The 26,528-nt window shown below is 39.7% G+C and overlaps 1 protein-coding gene across 3 annotated transcripts; it reads left to right on the top strand.

The window, feature by feature from the left end:
- Nucleotides 1-52: 52 nt before the first annotated feature.
- LOC131573219 (dnaJ homolog subfamily B member 9-like) lies at nt 53-9,072 on the top strand. 3 transcript variants are annotated; one of them, XM_058826947.1, is made up of 3 exons: nt 53-115; nt 3,794-4,021; nt 5,560-9,072. In XM_058826947.1, exons 2-3 carry the CDS (start codon nt 3,805-3,807, stop codon nt 5,988-5,990), a joined length of 648 nt encoding a protein of 215 aa, XP_058682930.1. In that variant the 5' UTR covers nt 53-115; nt 3,794-3,804; the 3' UTR covers nt 5,991-9,072. The 3 variants fall into 3 exon arrangements, with proteins under 3 accessions (XP_058682930.1, XP_058682932.1, XP_058682931.1); XM_058826949.1 differs by having other exon boundaries at nt 68-148; XM_058826948.1 differs by having other exon boundaries at nt 86-181.
- Nucleotides 9,073-26,528: the final 17,456 nt, after the last annotated feature.

Here is a 26,528-nt window from a genome sequence, read left to right on the forward strand (position 1 = left end):
GCAGCGCTTCGTGTAGAAACCGTGGGGGGCCGGACTGCGCGAGCGCCGGGCGCGGGCGGGCGGGAGCAGCGGCGGCGGCGCTGAGGGGCCGCGGGGGAGCGGGGCCGGCGCTGAGGTGAGGACGGCGGAGAAGGGCCGCGGCCGCTGGGTGAGGGCTGGGAGAAAGTGGAAGGTGGCTGAAGTGAGTGGAGTGAAGGCGATCGCGGAGGGGTAGTGGGGGGAGGGGTGCTGGGAAGCTTGGGGGCAGCGTGGGAAATTGAGGGGGGCGGCGGAGAGGGGGGGCCACTGAGGCTCGGTCCGGAGCATTTCTTTGGAAATTTGGTCTCTCTGGGCCACGCTGCCGCGGTGTTTCCCAGCCGGGCTGCACTGGAGGTGGGACAGCGTCGCTCAGTGTGGCTGTTAGCGGCAGCCCAGCAGTGGCCTGGCCCCACCCGATGGTGCGGTCCGGCTCCAGCGAGGTCTTCAGGGGTCTGGATAGGCAGCGTGATGCCAGGTTGATTCCTTCGTTTCCCTGTGCTCCAGGGCAAGATCCAGGAACCTTCTGTAGTTGCTTTCGAGTTAGTATAGGAGAGGCCAAGACGAGTACGAGTCACTCAGTTTGACAGACTTACTTGTAGCTGCTTGAGGACTGCAAGACTTGCTTACTCATCGGATTAGTCGTGGTAGGAGAGCCAGGGGAAGACCTCGGATACTTTATTACTACTAGTAAATTGTTTGCAGAAATAATTATAGGACATGAGCTTTCCGCAGGTTAGTGTATAGCAATTTTGGAACGAAAGCAGTAGCAGAACACTAGTGATGCTTCGTGTTCTCTGAGTATGAGAGACTTTGAATAAAAGCATTTATTCAAGATTTTGGTCAATTACTTTCAAAGAAGGACGGACTAGGGTGTTTGTGTTGCAAGATGAAGTAGCTTCTTATTTTCTAAATCTGATAGGTTTTAAACTAGGTACATCATCCTCAAACATCACTTCATTCTGCAGCTATTGATAAATGTTAATAAACTAGTGAAGAACTGATTGTTATCGCCGCTGCAGTACTTTGGGTAAACATTGGACGGTGCACTTCTTATACAAAGGTGAACAGTAGTTGAGCTCTGTACTTGCTCACCCAATAAATAGTTACTATGTGGCATAAGGTCTCTTACTTCATTGAGGTGTACCTAAATAAAGTGTAGCTCTTCATAATTATCATTAGAGCTCATTATAGCATGAGCTTAATGTGTACAGAATTTATTGAATTCTGGAATGTGGTTTAAGTAGCTACAGTGTATGGCCGGGAAAGTGCAACTTACATGTTGCTTTTTGATTCAGAAACAGTGGGTGAAGAAACATAAGCAAAAAAAAAATATTTAAAAGAGACTTTCTTTAGAAAAGGAGTGTAAAAAATAGTTAGGAATGGCAGGGCTGAAGTAGTTGACAGCAGCAACACTGGGATACTGACAGCATATAAAATAGGTGTTTTCTAAGAAGTAAACTGAATAATTGACAGTATCTAAATATAAGACTTGCTCTCGCTGATGAACCTATGAAGTCTAATGCTGCTTATACTGGAGTTTTATTTGTTTTTGGTTTTCATTTACATCTTATTCTTAAATTTGAGTTTGATTGATTTGTTCAAGGCCAGAATTAAACCTATGTTTGCTAGTTTAAAAAACAGTGAAACTTAAGTACTGTTTTTTTACTATGCTTTATACATCAAATATAGCAGAGAACTTCATTAAAGAACTCCTAATGTAAAGAACTGTAGAAAAAGAAAAATTCAGGTGTATTTTGCTGTAAAGAATAATACAAGTTGAGATGGTTAGCCAGAGCAGAAAATCTGAAAGGACTAACTTGATCTCTGCCTCTCAGGATTTATGAAAGAGTATTTTGCTCTTAATGGAGGACATGAACTGTTCCTTTTAGTTCTTTTCAGTGTTCAATAGTAGAAGGATAGTTGACCTTAAGAGAATGCAGCAGGTGATTATACAAGGATGATGCAGGTGTGGGTTAATGAAGTAAATAAAAAGAATCACATGTGAGATGAACACATAAGTCTGCATCTATAAAGCACAAACAGGAAGAAAGCTCCAAAAGCATGGAAGGATGTACATGTGTACAGTTCATAGTGCCCAAGTGGTAAAATTTCAGGTTGGTGAAGTGATGAGTGAAGATATGTAGGAAAACTTTGTACTAAAAATATGTCTGATATTGTGCATGAAGAATACTGGAAAGAGCTGTCCATTTGGTATTTAAGTACACATCAAAATACAATTTGTTTCGACTGCTGCCCCTTAACACTTGATATCGTGCAGGCTGCTGGCCAAATAAATGCTTAAGAGGGCATGGGTAGATTAATCTTGCAAGCCTTTTGCTCTCATCGCACAGCATTCATTTTAGCCCCCTGACTCAACCTATTAGAAATGATATTATTTTTTCAAATTTTTGGTTCTTGCATTTTAATGTTGTTTAGAGTGTATTGACTTTCAGGTAAATACTTAATTTTCGTATTTATAAAATACTCAAAAGTTTTGAATTCTGCCTGACAAATACTGGGTCCCATGCTGGCTAGCAAAAGTATTCTAACTTTAATGGTGCTCAGACTGTTTGTTTATTCAGTTTCCAGGAGAATAACATCAATTGTCTCTGAGTTGTTCTTACATTACATTAAAATCAGTGTAATCTGGTACACTGCGGGGGGGACACTTTACATCTGTAATGTTCTGGGTCGTGTCGTGCATCCTTCTGGTCAGGTGACAGCCAGCATTCTGTATTTGAACATTTGCCTTTCTGCACTCTGTGTTTTAAATATAATATGCACAGGCATATTGTCTGTTCTCACCTTCTAGCAGGATCAGCTCACCCTGTCCTTAATAAAAACCACGTGGCTATATGGAACTATTTTCTTAAATCGTTTATATATACCACAATTTCCCCCTAAGTTCTCATATATTTGTTTCAAAATATATCTTTCTGACAGATGTATTGTTGAAAAAAAAGTTACAGATTTTGATTATTGTTGGAGCTACTTACCTTGTGTAAAAGATGTTTTTTGCCTTCCCTTCCAGCACTGAGGGTTTCATATGTAAACCTTTCTATGCAGTGGTATTTATCAGATTAATTCTTTGATATCAGAGATATGGTAGGTGTTTTCCTTTATAATGCAATCTGATATGCAGATGAGCTAAGCCAGCCTTTTGTTAAATAAAGGAAAATGTGCTTTACTTGGCTGAACTATGGAAATGAATGATTTGCTCTTTATCATGTTCCCCTTAGGTTGGTTAAACAAACTGAAGCTGAGCATGAGTGTCTAACAGTCTTCCTGCACCTCACAATCATCTCTAGGCCAGTTGTGTTTTCAGGCTCCTTTTGTTGCACCAGCTAATCAGTGAATTGGTTGTCCAGTAGAATCAGTTTTTGCAGCCTGTGCTTAATTTAGAGCTGCTGTATTTAGGGTCCTAGAAGTCAAGGATTAGTGTAAAGCTAGTTCAGGTATGGCAGTGGGAAACCTTAGATGCAATGGAATGTGCTTTGTATTTACTTTTGCAACTCAGAATGACAACAATCAGTTAAGAGTAAAACAAAGATGAATTTTATGCATGTGAAATGTCACTTTTCAGTATTTTCACTTACATATTCTGTGACTATGAAAACAGCGTAATGGAGTTTGACAGGTGTAAAACAGTGCGCTTACAGGTCTGTCATTGACTCCTGAAACATACTGGTCTTCCTCTACCAGCATACAGCCGTAACCAAGTTGCTGTGAAATGTAAAGTAACTTGTTCTTAAAGTATGTTTCCTTTTCTTTTTAGGAACTGGAGAAATGGCCACTACACAATCTGTCTTCACATTTGCTCTCTGCATTTTAATGATAACTGAATTAATACTGGCTACAGAGAGCTATTATGATATCTTAGGAGTTCCAAAAAATGCATCTGACCGCCAGATTAAGAAGGCATTTCACAAGCTGGCTATGAAATACCACCCAGACAAAAATAAGAGTCCTGGAGCAGAAGCAAAATTTAGAGAAATTGCTGAAGGTAATATACACTGTCTTTTGTCTTAATAATTTGATAGATGTCTTACATTTATAATCTAAGTGCATTTTGTTTTTACTGAATAAGAGGTATGAAGGGGTTTTTTTCTGAATTCCACTTAAGTGCTGTTGAATGTTCAGCATCAAAATCTGACTTGTTTCTGTGTTCTTGCACATAGGAAGGCCTTTTACACAGCTTATGCATTTCTATTTATTAGGCTTTTGGCATATTCCTCTTCTTACAAAAAGATACAAAAAATACTTGGTAGGAGGACAGCTTTAGCCCTAGGAGGTTAATTGTTACCTTTTGATCTGTTTCATAAGGTCCAACTCAGGATTACTACCAGAGCTGCAGGAAGGTCTAACAGCAACCTTGCAGTAACTATGGGAAGATTTTAAGAAAACACAGAGCAGGGTGCTTCAGAGATTCATGGTAGAATACAATAGAGAGCAGGTGCAAGAGATTTAAGTGGTTATAAGGAAGAAGCTTTTTCACCTTGAGGATGATGGTTTGATTTGATGATCTTGGAGATCTTTTCTTATAAGTGATAAAATAAAATGGTACAAGTGGATAATCAAGAACAGACTTGCTGAAAAATAATGTATACCTGCTTCTATTCCCTGTAAACTCGGGTGTAACATCCATCAATATGTATAGTTCTCCTAACTAAATGGGATCTCTGGCTTTTACCTTCATGTCTGCAGAAGAGTTCTTTTGAAAGAAAAGTAGTTAGTAGTATGATGAAAACGAGTAATGGAACAGCCCTATTAGATACCTACTGCAGTTGTTAGCACCTACTACAGGAGGAAATAGAAACTCTAAATGTCCAATTATATAGAATAATTGCAAGTCTTTGACAGGTAAGGAAATGAGTTTTTAAAATATTTAGTTATCAGAATGGGTATGTTTTCTATCAGAGTTTCTGCCTTGGAATACCAGTAGCTGTAGTTCTAAACTAAAGATTGGAGGGCAATCTAATTTAACTTCTGAAAAGTTGAGAATTGGCATATGGTGAAATTAATTTTCTTTATCTCCTCGATGTTTATGTTGTTGTTTGGTCATAACTGGTGTTGCTAGAACATGCTGGCTGTCTGGCAGATAGCTTTGCGTATGTTGCCCTGTGTTTCTGTGATAGGAGTGCAGCTGATCCTTGGTCTTGTTAGGTAGAGCTCCTAACTCATTCTTCTTCCTTCCGGCTTTCTGATCACCACCTCTTATTGTTATTTTCTTTCAAATCTAAACACTGATATTTATTGATAGTTACTCTGTTGTGTTATGTGTAACCTGTCCTCATAATATAGCTGTGTTTTTTTATTATTGTAAGTATTTTGAAGCAGTTTATTTTGGTTTGGAGAAAGGTAAATAAATGTTGATCTTGACTGGGCTTGAACATTGAATGGAAGTCTTGTTTGAAATTTGTTTGGCTCAGGGAGAGAGGGTGAGAAAGCTGCTGTTCTTTGTATTTGTGTATGGTTATCTTTTTTCTGTTTTTTTAAATGGAAATGAACCGTAACTCTTTTTTTTTTTTTTAACATAATTAGCATATGAAACATTGTCAGATGAGAATAAACGAAGAGAATATGATCAGCTTGGCCGTCATGGAGGAAAAGGAAGTAACGGAAGCCCATTCCATCAGTCATTTAATTTCAACTTTGACGATCTGTTCAAAGACTTTGATCTATTTAGTCAAAACTCCCGGTCAAAAAAGCACTTTGAAAATCATTTCCGAAGTCATCGGGAGGCTCATAATCGGCAAAGACGTTCTTTCCAAGAGTTTTCTTTTGGAGGTGGACTGTTTGATGATGTGTTTGAAAATATGGAGAAGATGTTTTCATTCAGTGACTTTGAAAACGCACACAGACACGCGGTGCGAACTGATGCCAGGTTTCATGGATCCAGCAAGCACTGCAGGACTGTCACTCAGAGACGAGGAAACATGGTTACCACATACACTGACTGTTCTGGACAATAATGTTTCCTTTCTTCTAAACTTTTCTTCTTTTCTCAACATCTTCATAATCTTTCTTGGGTTTGTGCTAACATGGAAGAAATTCTCTGAACTGTATTTTCTAAGAAACACATAAACTACTATAAAGAAGTTGTAGGTGAAACTAATCTTCAGAATAGAAACAACATGCTTTTGCAAAGTAAATGTGTCAACAGCTGCTTAGAACAGGAGAGAAATAATCTCATGTGACAGAAAAAATTATATGTGTTTCAATTTAGTAAACACTTTCCCTAAATTTGAGTGCAAGATATATATTTTTCATTTCAGAAATGTAATATAATTTTTTTCATAAAAGCCAGTTCAGGACTGATTGAATTACTGGTGTTTGGATTGAAGCAGAGGAGATACTTTAATTTTGAAGTGCTGCTCTATTTTTAGTCATGTCTTTCCAAGTTTGCACTTGCAGTTTTTACCTGATACATATTTACATGCAAATTACGTAATTTACACAAAATAGCAGGAGAAATATGACTTCCCTGGGTCTGTTGCTCTCTCTAGCATTGCAAAAGTGCAAAAGTAAAACCCTTACTTTTTGAAGGTGGAAAATAGTGAGGGAATATGTTTAGACTGTGAGTGATGTAGGAATTAGTTTTGTTTCTGAATTGGCCTGAAACGATCTTAGGATTTGAATAACCTTTGACTTATTTAGGGAATATAAGGATATTTGTGTGTGTAAGTTTGTGTGCACACAAAATTTTTGTTTTGGTTTTATTTTTTTCCCCCTCCTTCCACAGTACAAATCTCTCTCTAACAAGGTTTGGCAGGGCACACCCAAAACACTCTTGTTTTGAGCTTACTATATTACCATGTGTGCACTCACAACTCAGTTTATTGAGCTAAAATACCCCTCTGAGATCTTAGGAACTTCAATGAGATAAGCTTGCCTACAGATTTGTGGTGTTCCTGGAAGGGTCTGAGTAAAAGCTACAGTGTTTAGATTGACAGATTTATTTCCTGTCAGCAGGAATTTTTCAGCATTGTAATTTGAAAGGTAAATTCTTAGCCTTACCACAGAGTAAAACTGAAAATTAAAATCCTTGTATTCATCCAATGCCTTGTGTGGCTGGAGACTGCTAATAAGGACAGTACTAATGGGTATTGACTTTAGGACCATGGAAACCCACAACCAGTGTAAACTACTTAAAACTAAAAAAGAAAACAACCACCAGAAAATGCTGCACAACAAAACTGCAAATACTTTAGCTGATGTCAATCAAAAAGTTCTGTTGTAACTCTTTAACTAGTCATACTAGTCAGGTTCAGTATGTTAAATTGGTTGTCCCTTTGAGACTGGGAGGTAAGAATTTATCTTTCTGATTGCATGAGCAAAATAAGCATTTTAGCTAGCAGTGTTCTAAATAGGCTTTGAGTTCTTAAAATCTTTATTGAGAGATTTAACCCTTTGCTTCTTGGATGGATATTGAAAGCTGCCTATTTGCTAAGGAACTTTAGCCTTCCCCTCAAGTGTACGTATTGTTGCTTGTTCAGTTTTCATTGCCTAATCCTTGGAATGGATTGTTGCATTATATTAAGTACTTTTCCTTTTCCATGTTCTTCTTTATTTATTAATAGACTAATACCTCATATATGGTCTTTATTAAAAGCCAGTAATTTGTGCAACATTATCGGAATGTGCAATATCCTTATAGTAGGAAAAGTGCTGAATTGAGTGTGTTTGTTTCACCCTTTTCCTATGTAAGTAAAGATTTTTGTTTCTTCTGTATAATTAATATATGATTCAAGCAAAGTTGTACTTCCTGTAGATTTCTGCATTTATTTTCTTTAACATACTCCATTAGTCCTGTGCATGAATCAGACTATCTGCCCAATTCCTATCATATGGGCATCCAAGTGAACAAATCATTAATTTAAAGTTATGAATTACTTTCACAAAGATTAAGTATTAAACATGAGAGTATTTGTGAATGTCCTTTGGTGGGAGGCAACTCCACAAGTGGGATGCAAAGGTAAACTATTAATACCTTTCTTAATTTGATGCATATTTTCTTAATTAAAAAAAAGAAATTTGATATAGTAGAACGAGAAGTTCACTTGGGTCCCTTCCCAAACTAGGAATTAGAGGGAATGAAAGCTAAAATGAACACTGTAAATTTTAGGAAACACATTTCACCCCAAAAACTCAAGTCATTTAAGTGACTGTATAAGTTCACAATCTTTCGAGCTAAACTTTGAGGTGGAAATAAAGGTTTTGGCTCCTTCTAGACTATTTTCCCCTCTTTAAGAATGCTCCAAACTTAGTACAAAGTGTACTTGTTTTCCTGATGTCTTTCAAGTGTAAGTATAAACCTGATAAGAAAACCATTATTGTTGCTACTTTTTTGCTTATCTGCCTTAAAAATTGTCTGCCTAGTCTATTTTAACTTGATTTCATATTATTTCTGTTAATTACTTGTCATGGGAAAAGCCAAAAATGCTTTCCTTTCTTTCTATGGCTTCTCCAAGTCATCTTTCTGGTTGTTTCTATTGTTGATCCAAGGTCAGATCCAAAGGAAAGCTTGCCATGAGTATTGCAGAAACCAGCGTATGGCTGTCCCTGTGGTTTTCTATGATGGGTTTGCTTTGAATAGACTTCAGCTGGGGAAATTTGGCAGGCTTTCCTCAGCCAAGAGTCTTCACTTTCATGGCCCTCAGAACACAGGCTTGCAAAGCATGTTATGCTTCTCACTTACTCAGAGCTCTTGCACATTCTTTCCCTATTTATAGTGTTGGCTTCATGGCAGGCTCCAGCGGAAGTCCTGGTATAACCTTATGACATCCTGACTTCAGAGTTTCTTAAGTGCCATCTTTCATCTCTCTTTAAATCTTATGAAAATACCCAACAAAACCAATTTTTGTTAGATAAGGGTGAAAAAAAACTGAAATTTTTTTTGAAAGTAATTTATGCATATGTAACTACAAATGAGTTAGTTTTTAAAACTACCAAAAAAGTGTTTTTTCATGTTTTTTTTTTCCCATTATACTTTTGAAACACAGTATCTAGTGGAGATAAAAGTACTGTAAAGTTAATTAGAGTGCCATTACATTAAACGTGAAAATTAATGGTGTGATGTGTCTTTTTTTTTTTTTTTTTTGCTTCAAGATATAGATGGGGAACCAAATTTAAGTGGTTTATGTGGTGCTTGTGTTTTATGGAATTATGAAATGCTTTGACCATTGTATTTTCACTGAATGAGACGATGGGGTTGTCAGGGAGAGGAGTGGGGCTGAAGAAAATTTAGTTAATTTTGCCTGGTTTGTATTTTTTTGGAGATGTTGGGAATGGCTTGGAGTTAAGGTATTACGCCTTTAAACAAAGCAGGCAAAAAAGCCTGTGCAGAAGGACTTTCCTGAGAAGCAGGGGGTGTAAGAAAGCTGCTGCCTGGAGCTGATGGGTCACTGCCTGCGCTCTGCCCTGCTGAGGTGTGTGAGGGCAGTATGGGCCAGCGCTAGAGGCTTGGAGTGCCACCGGGAATTACATGGTCAGGTGCTGTTATGCTGATTCACAACACTACTTGAACGTTCTTGTTTTCTGGGTCTGATCTTTAAAAGGTGGAGGGTATGAAAATTTTGGGATTTCGTTTGTCTCATCTGGCCATTTCTCAATAGAATCATCTTCCTTGGAACCCAGGAAAATTCATCTTAGTAATGCAAACCTAGATTTTGAGGACTAAATGTGTTGGAAACAATATAAGATCTGCATTATTTTTTTATGGTGAGGAGTGTGGGGGGGGTTTAAAAATTATCTGTAAATTGAAAACTCATTAGAAGTGTCTGTCGGACTTAAAAGCCTCTTGTAGAGTTTATTGGCTGTGCCATGTATGGGGCTCCTTTCAGAGTAGAATGCTGTTCAGAGGATTGTTTGGCGCTGGCAGCTGTTGTAGTTGAGCCTGACTGGTCTGCCCTTGGATAGTGAGTGATTCACACAGCCATGCTGCTGGCTTCTGTCCTGTGGGCACCTGTTCCTTCAGGAATGGGCAGAGAGCAGCTCTGTAGAGGCCACTTAGCAGTCGTGTTATCCATCGAGTGTCAGTCACTGGTATAAGTCTGAATCAATTCTAGGTTATGGCTGTGCTTCATCCTTGATTCGTTTCATGTTCTGAGTTTTCCAAAACAACAAACTTTTTCAAAATCAAACAAAAAATAGAATAATAAAAAAACCAACACCAAAGCCCAGAAAAACTGCTTTGAAGTGATGTACTCCAAAGCTTTAATTTGGGGCATATTACCTATTATGCAATGGCATGTGATTTAACAGCACCTATTTTTACAAACTACAGTGGCATTGAAACAAGTGAACGTTACTGCTAGTGTTCCTGCTGAGGTTGCTGTTGCACCAAGAAGTGTCGTGGAGATGCTCATGTCCCTCAGGATGGCTGCAGGATTCTGCCAAGGCTCTGAGACGCTAGCTGGAGATGGTAGACTGTCTTGTCCAAGCAGCTCTTCTGGGACAGTCCACCAAGAAATGAATGTGACCCTGCTATTATATCTCTTTTTTGTGTGTTTGCACAAAAAGTGAGGAGGTTGTGCTGGGGGTTGTGTTGACTTGTATTGCTGATCAGTTGAGAATGAGTTATGTGTTTCTCTAGGCTGGCAAAAACTGATGCACGTCTCAAAGGCATCCATGAGGGGAGAGAGGTGTCTGATGCACCTTTGCTCAGCCTGACACCTGATCTCCAGCCATGGGCAGCTGGGAATGGGTGCTGACAGTTGGCCCAGTGGCGCTGGTGTGGTGGAACTATTGAGCACTGCTCATCAGTGGTGTTGGTGTCTGGCTCTGGTAGTAGCTGGAACCATGAACCTCTCTTAGGTGGGGCTGTACCGTCTCATATACTGGCTGGAGACTTCTGGCCAGCGTACATATGGTAGCCAGAAGCACAAGAAGAGACTTATGGTTACTCCAGATAGTTATGCTGGATTTACAGGAAACAGGAAACAGAAGTGCAGAATACTGAGTAACACATCAAGGGACCCAAATTTATACCTGTGTTGCTGTCTTATGAAGATAGTAAAATTTTATCTAGATATAAGAAAGAGAATGAAGTTTAAGTGGTTACTTGTTGGATGCTATTGCCATAATCTGTTCGTCTCCCACTGACATGGAAGTGAATGTGAATTAGGAAATATGAAGTGAGTTGTCCAAAGGTCACAGTAGAATTTAACTTATTTTACTTTAGGACTTGGAACTTGCAAGATTTTTAGCCTTCAATATCCAGGATTTTAGGTAGTGATCTAATGACAAGTTGTGTGTTATGCCCACATGGCAGTAGTGAAATACCTGTCTTCTGCTGTGCAGCAACAGACATTTTAGGGCACCCAGATTATGAAGTGGAGCTGAAGTGCCTGTGGTGTGGCAGTGCTTGCCAGACTCCACCTGGCTGGAGCAGGGGAATCCATTGCAGCACCATGATCCTTAGTGCTGAGCATGCAGAGCTCCAGCTGAGGGGGAAGGTACTCTGCCCAAATTGCTTAAAGAAGCCCAACAATGAATTTGATTCAGTCTTTCTGCTTTGATATGTAAATTTCTGCATTGAAAGTTGTATTAAAATGATACGGATCTTCAGCCTGTCAGGCAACCAATGCCTTCTTGGGTGGGTGGTTCTGCCACCCCTTGGTAGCTTGGAGACAGGTGGTGAGGCAGGGCAGAGGCAGGGCTCAGACTATTGCTGGGAGCAGAGTGCAGATGTTATCACTTGTGTACAAATAAATCATTACCTGTGCAGATGGAGCATAAATATAGCTCACTTCTGCTGGGAGCTGAATGCAGAGCTTGTGGCTTGTTGGTAGAAATGTTATTACTATCAACAACACATATTGTCTTTACCTCTTCTTACACCCTCCCCCTCTCTCTTTTTTTTTCTGCGTTTGATGACTGATGACTCTGCCCCAGTTGCTGTATTTTTCCTATTTGGCAGTGGCTACAGTAAAGTTTCTACTTGCTTTGCAAGTTCCTGTCAATTGACTTTAGTCTACTTTGCTTGAAACCTATTTTGCAAATCCAATTTAAATGGGTTTAGGGGTTTTTAAATAGTGCAAACCATTTAAATGAAACCTCATTTCCTCCTGTCTCTTTCCCCATATCCCGTTGAGTTAGCTACGTATACAGCAGGAGGTTTTGTACTGGGTTTCTGCATTTATTCTGTCTGTGGGAGGACAAATGATACCTAATTTGGCATAAAGTGCCGAATTAGTAGCCAAATTAGGTGCTGACAGATGATATCTTATATAAAGTCTTACATAAAATCTGCTGATACAAATTTAACCTACAGATTTTTGGAAAAAATTATCCCTGGCAGAGTAAGTTAGTGTAATCAGCACTTTGCATGATAACCTTGAAGCTTAAAGGTGAAACAAACCTGAAACTCTGCCCAACCAAACCCAAAACCACTACCTTGGTGGCTGTGAAGGTTAACCTGAGCAGGATAACTATTTTACCAAATTTCTTCTGTATTGAAACAGACTTTTTAACAAATAATAAATACATATCTGTAAGAGATAATGGAAGAAACTGACAGGATCCCTTATACCTCAAGAGGTAGATTTATGCTTGCTAAAATAAAAAGATCTATTTCAACTTATGGGCACCTAATGAAATCAACATAGGTCACTCCATGAAGTTATCCCCTTGTCAACTGAGTATAATTTACACTTTCTGAGTACTGTTTTGCATCTGCCCAGATTCAAAGTATTTGCATCAGCTTACGTATCCTTCACTGCCTAAGGGAATGCAAGGAGTTACCATGAGTTATTGCTGCTTAGACCCACAGTAACTTATTGTATGCTCATAATTCAGTCACGCATTAGAGCCCTGAGTTAATCATGGTTACATAAATAATCTGAGATAGAGCCATGAGGAGAGGCCAGATTTCTTGACTCCTGACACTCTACTCTTATCGTGAAGCTGTTCTGACTCTAGTCAATCAGGTCCTGCCTCCTGAACCAGTGTCAAATTAACAGACAGCTTCAGGTAATGTTTTTGCCTATGTGTACGAGGTGCTTCTATTGAAAGTTTTTTCTTCTGTTTTGATGAAGATGGATCAGGAACTACGCCTGTTTTATGTTGAAAATAATGTAATTTTTTTCATGTGGAGATCTTTAAAGAAGAAGACATAGGTAGTAATTTTCACATCTGTGGATTTACAGTAATTTAATTGGTCTGTGTACTAGAAAGAGTGTGGATGGAACAAAGGGCAAGCTCAAAAAGCCTATGTTTGAAAATGGTGGATTCTGCCATAAAGAATGGGTAAGTGTGAAGAATGGGCAATTTGTCACAGAGCATCACAGCTGCCCAGTAAGTGGTCTTGATCTTCCAAAGAGAGTGCATTTGAAAGAGGGGATATGACTGCACTATTGCATTTATGTGCTGCAGGAGTCCTGTGGATACACATTATTTATGCCTGAATGTAGCATTTCCAGTAGGTGGCTGACTGTCATTTCACACTGACTTAAGTACTGTAAAATAACAGCTGTCACACTTCATGAGACCCACAGTCTATTCCAACAATATCATAAATCTGTTTACTTGCTGTCCATGAAGCCTAAGAACCACAGAAATGCTACATGGCACAGCAGTACTCCCCTATGAAATAAGCAACAAGCCATCTTTAGTGCATTTATTTTTAAGCCATGCAATTCTTTTCAAGGCAAACAAATACACAAATTAGACTCAGAGAATATATTAGTCACTTAACACAGTCCAGAAATACAGGCTTGCTGTACATGCTTAGAGATTTTACTCCATTTCAAGCAGATATGTACATGCAAGGTGATTCTGACCAGAAAATTGTCAATTTTTTGCTTGTTTTGTTCATTTTTAAAAAATAAATCCTATGACAAGCTAATCTTTCTGTAGAAACCGTGTTTCTTCTTCCTGAAACTGTTACAAAGAGCTGCTGCAAGAAAGGAAGAAAGTCACCTCTGAAAATTTGTTGGATTAAAAATGTGAAAGAACAGCTGTACGGGTGATCTCTTCACACTTATTTATGATATCAGTAAATTAGCAATATTAGTGAATATTTTTACTTCCAGTGAGGCTTGGATGACTAAACAATGAAGTGGCAAGTGGAGATTGAAGCAGATGAATGTAAGGTGATGTTCATGGGGTAAAATGAAAATTAATGAGCCTACATTTGATTATAACAAGACCTTGGTGTTGTAGGGCACAGGTCCAGGAAAACATCAGCTGTGTCTAGGGGAAATGAGCACAGCAAACCAGATTTTAGGAAGGAGTAAATAATGAAGAGAACATATTTATGCTATCATATAAATCCATGGTTTACATAACCCTTGATTCTGGCCAGTTCTGATCCCCTGATCTTCAAGACACAATGTTAAAACTGGAAGGCCTTTGGAAAATGGCCACAGGGATAATTAGATAGAAGAGTTTGCATATGAGGTTTGACTGAGCAGATTATCTTTCTTCAGCCTTGAGAAATGGCTGTGGAGTGATGCACAGGGCTCATCAGTGGTAATGAGGTCGTGGATAGGGATTGTCTGTTCATGGTCTTTTGTGCTACAAGGACCAGTCATTTCCAGGAAAATAATGAAAGTAAGCAGTTCTTCATACAAGAGATAGTAGACTTACAGAATTTGCAAAAAAGGGGGTGATGACAAGATTACGAGAGAGGTTCAAGTTGAAACTGGGCAAATTTTGGAAGAGTTTTCTGCTGGTGCTTAATAAGCTTATAAATCTCTTCAAGCTCAGGAATTTCCTGAGCAGAAAATATTTGGAGCTAAGGGGAGTAGAAGGGAACACCAGCAAATGTGGTTACTCTGTGCTAACCTTCCAAGGGGTTTGCTAATGGAACAGTTGAAGGAGTATTAGACTTTGGCTGGACCTAGTGCAACCATTCAAATGTTTTAAGGCTCTTAAAATTCCATTCTGAATTTAAATTTAGTAATTAACAAAATTAATAATTTTTGGGGTTTTTTGTACTCACCTTCCAGCTTGTTAGTAAACTGCCTTCTAGCAAGTGTAATTTTACAGGTGCATTCATACTCAACTTGATGTAATGTCTGGCAGATCCAGATGTCTGTCTCCTGTCACTCCTAACTCTCTTTTAGTACTGTGGGTTTTCAGAACAAATTCTGACTACACAGAGTTGTTCATTAAATGTTATTAATGTTATTTAGTAGAAGAAAGAACTTTAGTCTTCTCTTTTTCACCCATATTGGTAATTTCTTATGACCTAAAATACTGTCCCTGGTCTTGTGACAGCTAGATTGTAAAATCAATGGATAGCTGCAAGCTGCACAATCAGAATTCTACAGACTAGGATTAAAGAGAAAAATTAAGGAGTTAGATGCAAATATATTTCAATGAACAGTAGAAGAATTTGAGTTCTGGTTTCATTACTCATTGTGTTTTTTTGCAGAATGCTAGAAACATGTGTCTGCAGGAGTATGGAAAACACAGAACACACACACACACACACAGGGTGCCTTGTGCTGCTGCGTGGTGGCTGTCAGCCCTCCCAGCCACTGTGCACCACTATGCTCCGAGTCACTACCTCTGGTGCAGAGCTGTAAGCACAGATACAGCTGTGCATAGCTGTGAGATACGGGAGTGCTGTCAGACCAAGGGGTGTCCTGTTCCCCTGACATCTGGAATTAGCAATTGTTTTGAAAGAGCAGCAGAGCAGTGATGAACTGAATTCCCAGAGACACAGATAAGTCCTAGTCTGGAAATGCTGGAACAGGGATGGAGAAATCCCAGCTCCCAGCACAGTAATACCCTGACATCAAGGATTTCTGATAACACTTTTTTTACCCTCAAGTTTCATTTATTTATCACAAGCTGCAATTGGAAGAAGTTAATCCTCCAGGCATAGGAGCAAAGTTAATGTCTACCAACCCTATAGCTAATGATACACTGGAAAGGCTCAAAATATTTTTGCTTAGCACAGAACAGCACAGTGACTACAGTAAGAACCTAGAAGATAGGCAGCAGACTTTGCTTTAGATATGCAGACAGCTTCAGGAGGAGGATACTTTGTTAGTTCATTCAGGGTTGCTGTTGGTTGCCCTTTATTACCTATTTACAAGACTCTACCTCAAAGTTGTTATCTGGACTAGGAGAGGGAAAAAAAATCCTTCTGGAGGGGTTCTCTAGCAGGGGTTAGGAAGCTTTTTGAATCTCCAGAGTGACAGTCAGCACGGCAGTCTGTGCTGGGGATAAGCATGGAAAAACTTCAATTCCACTTAATCTTGAGCCTGGAGCTATTTGCAGGAATGGACAAAGAGATATCTGAGAAACAAAATTGGGCAAGGATCTAGTGATTTGTGGTCACTGCCAATTCTTTTGGTTACTCAGAACAAGACTGGTATGATTTAAGCAAAGCCCTGCACTGTAACTGTGGGAGTCTGGAAACTCTTCAATCAGAATGAAGAAATGGGTCATGGCTGTCTTTAGTTTAACAGATAGAGGAAGCTTTCCATGAAAATACAACTATTACCTAATTTTTCTTTCCTTGGACAAAGGGTGCATGAATAATTCCATAGACTGGAGGATTTAAATATAATGAGTGACTTACATGAGAGTTTGGGCAGCTCAGGGCCTTTTCCCTGGGGCATTGTAAATTGGCCAGTTACTTCCAACTGAAAACTCTCAGGTCATCGCAGACTGATGGGACCAGGGGATTTGTGAGTCACAGGGTACAAGGTTGGGAACTGACAAATCAGCTGAGAATCACAGGCAACCTTTGTCTCATCAACAAGTGTTCAGCCTTTATGAACAATCCAGTTGTCTAGAAATGCAGGTAAGTGATTACAAATAACTCTTAAAGCAAGTTTTTGGGAGAATGTGTCTGTTAAAGGAGGTGAAAAATGAAGGTGAGTGTGAGAAATGAAATGTGATGAGAGGGGCTATAGCTAGCTTCACAGCCCCACTGAGTACACACTGTTCAGTAAGTAGTCTCTGTTCTATCTGCACTTGCTGATAGCTCTCTTTAAGAGTTAAACCACCTCATTGGCACCATACTTTAATCCTTGAATAGCAAGGATAATAACTTTGCATGATTGTTTTGCATACTTTTTAGGCAATACAGTGGGATTCTCCTAAACAGCAGCAGGGGCAGGAGCTCCTGTGCAGAGGCAGTTTGGCTCCAATAGCACTGTTGCCAGACTTGCAGAATTGCTCCTAAGCAGAGGAGAACACTCTCATGTGCTCTCATCTGGCTGTTTAAGGAATGCAGATGTCCTTCAGTGTCTTCTTCAAAGGACCAGCAGAGCCATCCAAGTCCAGCCTGAGTGCTTTCCTTTGCAATGTATCCTGAGGATGGCAGCTGGTATATACAGGTGCACTGCTGGCCAGGAAGAGAGACAGAAAAGTCCCAGGGACTTGGAGAATATTTTTTCAAAAGGTCATATCTTTTCAAAGAGCTGTGGTATCTAAGAAATCCATGTAAAATGGAAAGGGAGATTGTTTAACTCTTAATTTTATAAAAAAACTAATGATTTTTCTAAGTGAGGTAGATTTCCTTCTGTAAAAATTAATATCTTTCCTTAGCACTTAAATAATGAAAGGAGAATTATCCTCAGTACTTCCAGATTTGCACTTTGACCTAACAAGAAATTAAAACTAGATTTTCAGCATATTTTCACACAGAACTTGGTGTGCTAATAGTACCTTACCAGTCCTGTTCAGTCTAGAAGGACTATCTGAATGAATGCTGTTATCTAGGAACTGATCCAAAACAAGGAGGTGGTCCAAACACTCCTGAACTTTCTGGCAAGTCTTGTTTCAAAACTTTCTGGAATCAGGGGTTTACCTGGCAGCTGAAGGGAATAATAAATGAGCATTCAGCAGTGGCTCTCCAAATATCTCAGGCACAGTTTTACTGACAACTTCTTTCATCAACTTCAGAGCTATCATACCTTCAAAAGAGAATGGGCCATACATGGGTTTAAAATGCTGAAAGGCAACATTGAAAAAATTGATTTCTTCCCAATCGCATACTGCAGCTTCATAGACAAACAGCACATACAGTGAACCTGCACAGGCTTCCACAGTGTCCTCAGAGTACAAAGAACCATAGTCTGAACTGTGCCAGCTCTGCCTTGAGGATAGTCCAAGGAGATGTGTTAGAAATGGATTTGCACAGTTTTTCGGCTCCAGGTTTCTGGAGATCAGCCAGGCCTTGGCATACTTGAAAGCAATTAGGGAAAACAAAACAAAGCAAAGAGCAGGTCAATGCAATATTGCTGAGAGCTTGGCACAGGGCATTTATTGTCCGAATTAACCTTTCACACCATTTTTTGATAAAGTTGTTGTTGTGCTGCTTAGACAACAACATTTTTTCTGTTCTTTGTGAGGAGAATCTGAGACTGAATGTTTCCTGAGGCCAAGCCAAAAACAAAGATAAAGAAAAACAAGAATGTGCTCCTGGAGGCCAAGGTAAGAGTCAAGCTGGGGCATCCTGTCTTTGAAAGACTTAAAGCACAAGCTGCTACAGTGAGAAATAAACCTGGCATTCCTTTGGGTACTGCTAGCCAACTCTGCCTGCATTTTGTTCTCTTCTGTCCATGGCAGCTAAAATCAACGTAGCGTAAGAAAGGCAAAGAACCAGGAGCCTAATTATGGAATCTCTTCTGGCAAAGCCACTTTAGTTCTTCTAACCCTGCATTCTCTTTAGTGGTGTTCTCCTGCTGCCACACATGAACAATATGAACTGCCAGAAGCCTTTTTTTACATTAGCAAAGAGGGGGTTATTGATGTGGCTGTATTAAACTGGAGGAGGAGTGGGCGAGGGAAGTGGGTGAGGCTCTGCATTCTTGTCTCCAGAAACAGTTACAATGGCAGAAGAATATCAGCTTTCAAAGACAAGGTTGAAATCTGAAGAGGGATAAAAATTCAAATCCACAGCATTTGCTGATGAGAATTTTATGATAAAAATACTAAGGTTTTTTTTTAATATATGGAATGTGCATTTTTAGGTCTCATATAGGGTCTTTCAATGGAGTTATCCAGTTGCTAGCAGGGCAATTTAAAATCAAGACATGTATTTCATGCTTTGCAAATAGTCTGAGAAACTGAAGCTCCTGGTACACAGCATTTTAACATTTCGCCACTGGATGGAGACAGCACTCCAACTCTTGTGAGTAATTACTGCCAGGACTGTAATGAAATGCCTTGCAATTAAGAGATTGAATAATTAGTGGACTGCGACTACAAACAGTGGAACACCAGCTAGATTTATGGCAGAAAATGTATTGAAGGCACATCCCCCAGATTTAAGCTTGACCTATTTTTATGGTGAGAAAAGGCAAGATTTAGCTGAAAAAAATTAATTCAGTTTCTCCCTCCTCATAAAACATCAATGACACAAACTAGCAAAAACCACAGGATGACAAAACAAAGCTTTTTAGGATCCTTTCTCTCTTTCCTCAGGTCACAATATATTTTTCCTGACAGGAGGATCCCTCAGCTTTCTGGGTCTTGTCTCAAGGGCTTAGTGCTGCAGGTAGCAGCTGGAGTTTGTGCAGCAATGGTTGCAGTGGATGTCATGTTTGCAGGGGAGAGCCTTCCCTTACTTGAAAGTAACAGAGAGGAGGTCACTGGATGGGAAGACAAATCAAAAGGAATTCCTACCAACTTGAAGGTAGGTAGGAAAGTTTTCAGAGATCACTGCAGTTCAAGGGTGATAGCATAGATGGGATATAGGAACTGCCCTATCAGGGTTAGTTTCTCTCATCAAATCTCTTAAGGCATTGTCACACACTCTCTTCCCTTTCTGCATGTGTGTATATGCATGTAGGTTCATGTGCATGAGAGAGGGAAGGAGGAAAGCCCTGTGGTGGATTTTAGCCCAGTCCCTCATTTAATCATACTGGCCTTCTCTGTTGTTAGCAATAACTTTTGAATTCTTTTGATGATTTAAAGACAAATAAATGAATTCAAAGATAATTAATTTTTTATAAATTTTGTGAAATTAGCTAGCTGGATAGGTTGGAGACTCTTGAAGTACCCTCACTAAAGGCTGAAGAGTGAACTCATATAGTAGAGAGTACACTCTGGAGAGAGCTCTTATAAGTGTCCCTTCCCTGGGAGCAGCTTTAATCAGAACTTGCAATCAACCACAAGATAAGAATAACCATAGGCAACCAGACTTCATCAGTTCAATAAGCACTAGAGCTTTTCCTTAAAAGCAACAGAAAAGTTGACCTATTCCATTACCATTTCTCCTCTGCCTCCAGGTCACAGAGTCTGTACAGAGTTTAAAAGCTGAGAGTTTTCACAAATAAAAGCAGCACCAAAGCAAATAACATCCACTGAGACCGATTTTTCATGTGTCTGCTTCTTATATTCAGGCGATGTTTTTTCCAGACAGCTGTGACATTGCATAGTGATTAGTGGGGTGAAGCTCTAGAGGGAAGGGGCATGAAAAAGGGAGGCTGAACATAAAAGGGTGTGACAGGTCCTAATGTATGCCTGTCATTTTTGCTCCCAAGTACAATATCTGTTAGATCAATTATATGCTGATTTACATGAAAATGTCTTAATTTTTTTTTTTTCTGAAACCAAGATTTCAAGTGTAATTCCTTTGCGCACAGCCAAGTCTGATATAAATCTTCAAGAATAGATTCTTAAAGGTTTAGGTTTCCTATTCCTGGGTAAAATTCTATGCCAACTTCACCATCCAGGATGTCTAAGGGAATGTATGGTGCTGAGACAAGAAACCTGATCAGTACAATGATCAGAGTTCTAAACCACTACAGAGATGCACAGTGTTTAGGCATGAGAGAGGCTGCAGGTAGGGTTTGTTCACAGTGGCAGACAGAGGTTTGCAAGCATGTGCCTTGTTATTTACTTAGTTGTGTGCTCAGCTATTGGTATGTACCCACCTCATCTGTTATTCATCTGGTGTGCTGCTGTTTGCAGAAAGTGGTGAATACAGAAAGGCCTGAGAACCACCTTTCCTTCACTAAGTTGTGGGAGCACTCTGACTTGAAGAAGGCTTGGGCTAGAGGGAACCAGCCTCAGTTTTCCTGTCCACAATATTTTTTGCTGTTTTTGAGGAAAACCGTGAAGTGGGAGCTGGTCAGGAAGGGGATATGCTGTTATGTGGCCAGTCAGTGCAAAATGGTGGACCGTGACTTTGGTCAGTGATAACAAACCGTTTCAGAAGACAAGCCACCTGAGGAGAGAAATATGTCAAAAAACTAACTCTGCTCTAGGTGCTTGATGTGGAAGCAGGAAAATGTACTTACTGGATGGAATTAGGAGGCTAGATTAAGAGATGAGAGACAGAACAAGAGGCACACCAGGATCATGTGCTTATAGTGGTGATGAGCTTCGATGGGCTGCAGATAACATTAATCTCAGAATTGTTTTGTAGAATTATTAATTTTAGAAAATTTCTGAATTATGTCTGCCAATCATGGTGTGCATGACTGGCAGAGGCAATACCAAAGCCAGGGCTCTAAGCAGTGAAGAGCAGCAAAACTCAGCCCCTTGTAATGGCGAGACACGACCTGCTAAATAGCACGGGACCTTGTGGGTGATTACCCATGATCATTAGAATGGATCTGAAAGTTCAAGATGGGCTATGTTCCTAATCCCTCTCCCTGCTTCCTCTGTGACTGATTGATGGGTATGTGTGGCCTGACTAAGCTGACAGAGCCCTTTCTTTCTCTTCTTCATGCAGCAACTTGCAGTTCCATGGGCAGCACCTCAAAGGGTGTGTGATCAGACATTCTGGGTTTGCCATGCAGCCTTCCAGGTGACCATGGGAATGATGTCCTGGCATCTCTTTGTGAAGTGCTCTATCACTGCCCAAAGTGATGCCCAAGTGCCAAAGGCAGGGCTGAATGTGGTCTGAGTTCTCTGCTGTTGGATATCTCTTCATGCCAGGCAAGCAGCTGAAACCTTTCCTCTGACAGCTGACTTTGCAACTGCCTAGAGCCAAGTAATACTCATGGCTAACTAATCCATGCACAGAAGAGCATGTACTTCAATACAGGTATGATTTCTTTGCTGATCAATCTCTGTGCTCTAGCACCGGTACAAGTGCCGCAGTGCCACAGGAAGGCCTATGGAAGTTTCTCTCCTCATATGCAAACTTCAGAAGCCGTGTCCATTAGATCATATTAATTTGCCATTCACTGCTCTCTCTTCTGCTGTGGAACTGCAAGTAAATGCTTGAGGAGGAGGAATTTGTTACTAGCATTTCTATCTCATATGGGATGAGTGGGATTTAAAATCAATATCTGGTTCCTTCTCAGCTTCTCCTTCCTCCAGCCTGGCCCATTTCCATCAATCATGAAAAGCTTCCCACTCTCAGCAAATGACCACTCCACATGATTAATCACTCAGGTCACAACTATAAAGAGATCTGCCAGCCCCATAACTTCAAAACCATCTCAACCAGGCAGCATGCCAGATTGATTAAGAGGCTTGCTATGGCAAATAGGAAAATCATTGATATTCAGTGCTGGGAAAAAAACCCCAACAAACAAACCAACAAATTTTTGCACAGAATGGTAACCATAGGTTTTCTGAGAGCCTAGGATGCATTTACATTTATGAACAGCTAAAATATCCTGTGTTTGCAGGCAGGACTGTAACATATGACTGCCAGAGTAGTTAAACCAAATACCTTTTCTGTTCATATCCTCTATGGGACCTAGCTCAGTTCTCTCTCAGTCATGGAAAGGGAGACAGGAACACCCAGTAATACTTAATGACTTACTGCTTAAAGCATTGCCAAACAATAGGGTAGTTCCCACTGATGACATCCAGGGATTTTATACAATGAAATGCCTTCTGGCATTGTCTTACACTGGGTCTTTGTTTATTAACTGAATTGCTTCAGTAGTTTTCTGCATGATGAACAATGAGAACAGAAACCTTGCCGTGTCCAGTGTCCTGTGTGACATGCTAACAGCAGGACAAGGTTCTTGAGAACCTCCATGACCCAACAATGGTGAATTTGAAAGCCCAGAGGGTAAGGGAGATATGTGAATATCCCTGGGAATCCAGTTTAATATACGAAGGAGAGAATATGTGGTTTTGTTTCAATTTGAATCAGCAATCTAGTTTTGATTCTAGTTTTAAACAAATTCTGAAGCTTACATAGCAAATTTTGGGTTGACCTAGAACCTTCAAAGTAATTGTCCTTTGAGTTTGCTGTAGATACTGGAGAGTCTTGAACTACTAAAGATTTGCAAGAAAATATCATTCGATAATTTTGAAATTTTGTGTGAAAAGTTCATCTTAAATAAGTAGATAGCAAATTCTGGAATTTTCTTTTGTAAGGAAACAAGTGGCAGTGTTAAAAGCATATAGCCCAAAGCAAACAAGTGGGATTTTCTTTTGTTTTCCCTTAGGGTGGTCACTGGCCTTCCATTAAAATAAAGGATTTAAAGTGAAAGTGAAGATAAATCTTGAACAGTACCTAGAAAACAGCAAAAGAACCATGAGGATTATTGTAGTGTTTCAGTCTTGCTCAGAGCAAAGCCCCATGTTTTTCATGAACCTATTAAATGCTTCATTAGTTAAGTACGCCTCTACTCACATATAAAATGTTGAACCCATAGGGAGTTTTCTCTGCTTTATCTAAAACTATGCCACTCTCTTGTGTGATGTAGGATTTGCACTCGTATCCTGTTTGCTTGCTTTATGTTGTTCCATTTCACTGGTTGTCTTTGCCTCTTGCTGTTGTGTGGACAATGCTAAAAACCCCAGCAGAGTGTGTGTGAGTCAGGTGCGTGGGAACAGACCCATCCACAATGTGGTTGTGAAGTGTCTAGCATTTTGATAATACTTATCTACTAAGTCTCTCCAGTGAGGATGGGTGTTCCATAGAATACTGTGGGAAGAGGCAAAAGGAGGAAAGTGTGCTCAGCACACACAGAAAACTCTGGGGCTGCCACAAGAAGAGATCAGGCTGGGCACGATGCTGACTACCTTAAAGTCCCTCTTTGTGTAGGTTTTCTGCTAACAGGAGATAATGACAGCTGTTCCCAGGGTAAACAGTGAAGAGCACTTCAGGAATGCAACAGCTGTGGAATGTTATTTTCTGATTAGTGCTCTTCAATAACCCAGAGAGATTTGTAGCTGCATTGTGATTTCTACTTGTCACTCAAAGTTATGGCAGGATCATTGCAAAGGAGGAAAAGTTCCTGGTGTGTTAGCAACTTGTATTTCTGGTGCAGGAACAGAAATTAGTCCATCAACCTCACCAGTCATTCTATCTTTGCCCAGGCATGTTTGTATTCAAAGAGTCCCAGGATGATAAAATGAGACATAAAGATGTCCTTTGATGGTCAAGCTCCTGGAGCCCACTCAGGAATGAGTCACTGGTTAAAAACTACCTTCGAGCAATTTTCAGCTGCCATTCACAAAGTCAAGCACTCCACTCTGCTCATGTTCCAATTAGCCAAAGCCAGGTAGGTATTTTCAGGGAGATACATACAGAACACACAAATACAAGGAAAACTTCCTGATGTACCATACAGAAAACAGAAGTAGAGCAGAATAGCAATCTAGGGAATGCTTCTTATCTCATCCTGTTCTCTTTTGCACTCTGTTTTCCATATGTTATCATATGAAATTCATTCCTAAATAATGACAGTAACACTCCCTTTTAATGCAGTGATTTTTCTTTACAGAAAAATTTTCTATTCCACATTGTATGTGTTATTGTTAATTTTGGAAAACTTAGCTACCTCATTGAGGATTGCAATGTAAGTGGTACCAATATATCCCTGTGATCTCTCTGATTCAAATTTAAAAGGCAAATAAACAAAATTTGCAAAACACTAGTTTTCCTATTGGCAGTACTGTGTTCCTATTCCATAATATGTACCGTATGTTTTTGTAAATGTGTCTGAACAATATACATACATATGTGTGTGTGTACACATTCTATCTTGCATATGTAGCAGCTTCCTCAGTATTCTTTAATGAGTCACAGACACACAGAATGTAATAATCAGGTTTGGAAGAAACAATTACAGATCTTTCCCTTTGCAACAGGAGGTTACAACCCGCAGTGCAGAATGTGTGTGCTATTAACCTTGTGCCTTAGCACATATCAGAATAGTTTCCCATGTGAAAATGCTGACAGGAATATTTGCTTTTATCATTTTTGTGTAGGATCTAATAATGCAGATTGAAAGACCAGTCTGGAGAGAAAGTCACAGTTCAGCATGGCTTACTTCTTTTCTTTATACTAATTATGTCTCTTTTATTTTTGCCTTGCCTTACCTCTTTTCCTCTATTCACATCTTTCTATGACATATAGGACAGAGCAAGATCTCCCTTTTAAACTTTTGTAGAGGGCCTACTACCATGGAGCTGACATTAGAGCTCTTATGTTAAGGTAAACCTATATCTTCCAACAGTTTAGCAGTGGGACAAGATGACATGATCAGCACCAGAGAAGTGTTGGCTTTAGAGTAAGCCTGGCTCAAGGGGCAGCTGAAGTCATTCAGTTGCATATCTCATCCTGAAAAGGTGAAGTGAGACCTCAGGGGAGGACCTACCACTTCTACCTGTAGGCCACACAAACAGTTTCCATCACCACAGTTCTCCAGTGTGTCTGATATTTGCCATGCAAAATTTTGAGTCTGCCAAAATGGCCAGGTTGGGACAAGGTGGATGGTCACTCCTGTCTTCAGAGGGAAAAGAGAGAGCTGTAGTGGGCTGTGCTGTGAGACAGAGACTGTGCCTTGTGCCTTCCAGGGAAAAGGTTCCCAGATGCAGCTCAACAGGAGCATCTGAAAAAAGCAGAAGAAAGAGCCCAACTTGTCTGAGGCCTCTCATCTTACAGGGACTTGAGAGAAGCTGACAGAAGCACAGAAGCAAATTGCATGAAGAGGCAAATAAGCAATATTTTGTCTCTGTATTGCTAGTGGAACTAAAGCCCACTTTTTTCTCCTGTGGTACTGCATAAAATTATCAATTTTCACTCTAACAGTCAAATGATTTCTTTGCAAAATGAGTTATTTCTCAAGTAATTTGTATCCACTATTCATGTATGCATTAATGTTTTCCATTAATTTATTCTAAAAATATTGTCTGAGAAGCCAGATATTGAATATCTTGGAACAATGTTTTGACTAATTTAATATTTACATAGAGAAAATTTTTGAAGGTTTCAAGATGCCCATATAAAAGCCATATTATAAACTTGGCCAAAGGCAAGCTATTTTATGTAGCAGTTACCGTGATAGACAGATGGATAGCACACCATGAATAGAGACTACTTTTGACAAGTCTAAAAACCATTGTTAAGAGCAACGTTTGAAATTATACAGGTTGAATCCTACATGAGCCAACTCCTATGTCCAAGCACTGAAACAAGAATTATACAGATCAAAATCTGATGAATAGGAGGACAGAACCTCACTGATATAATTTCATCTATAAAATATGGTCTGTAATTAGAAGGGATTGATGCTGTGAGCATGCTGTTGTCAGGAAATATACAATTGTCTTTATTCTGAAGTTACGGCGATTTTAATTTTTAAGTGTATTGGCTGACTTAGAATTGTCAGTCTGTG

The sequence above is a fragment of the Poecile atricapillus genome, chromosome Z (genome assembly GCF_030490865.1).
Source record: "Poecile atricapillus isolate bPoeAtr1 chromosome Z, bPoeAtr1.hap1, whole genome shotgun sequence".
NCBI lineage: Eukaryota > Metazoa > Chordata > Aves > Passeriformes > Paridae > Poecile > Poecile atricapillus.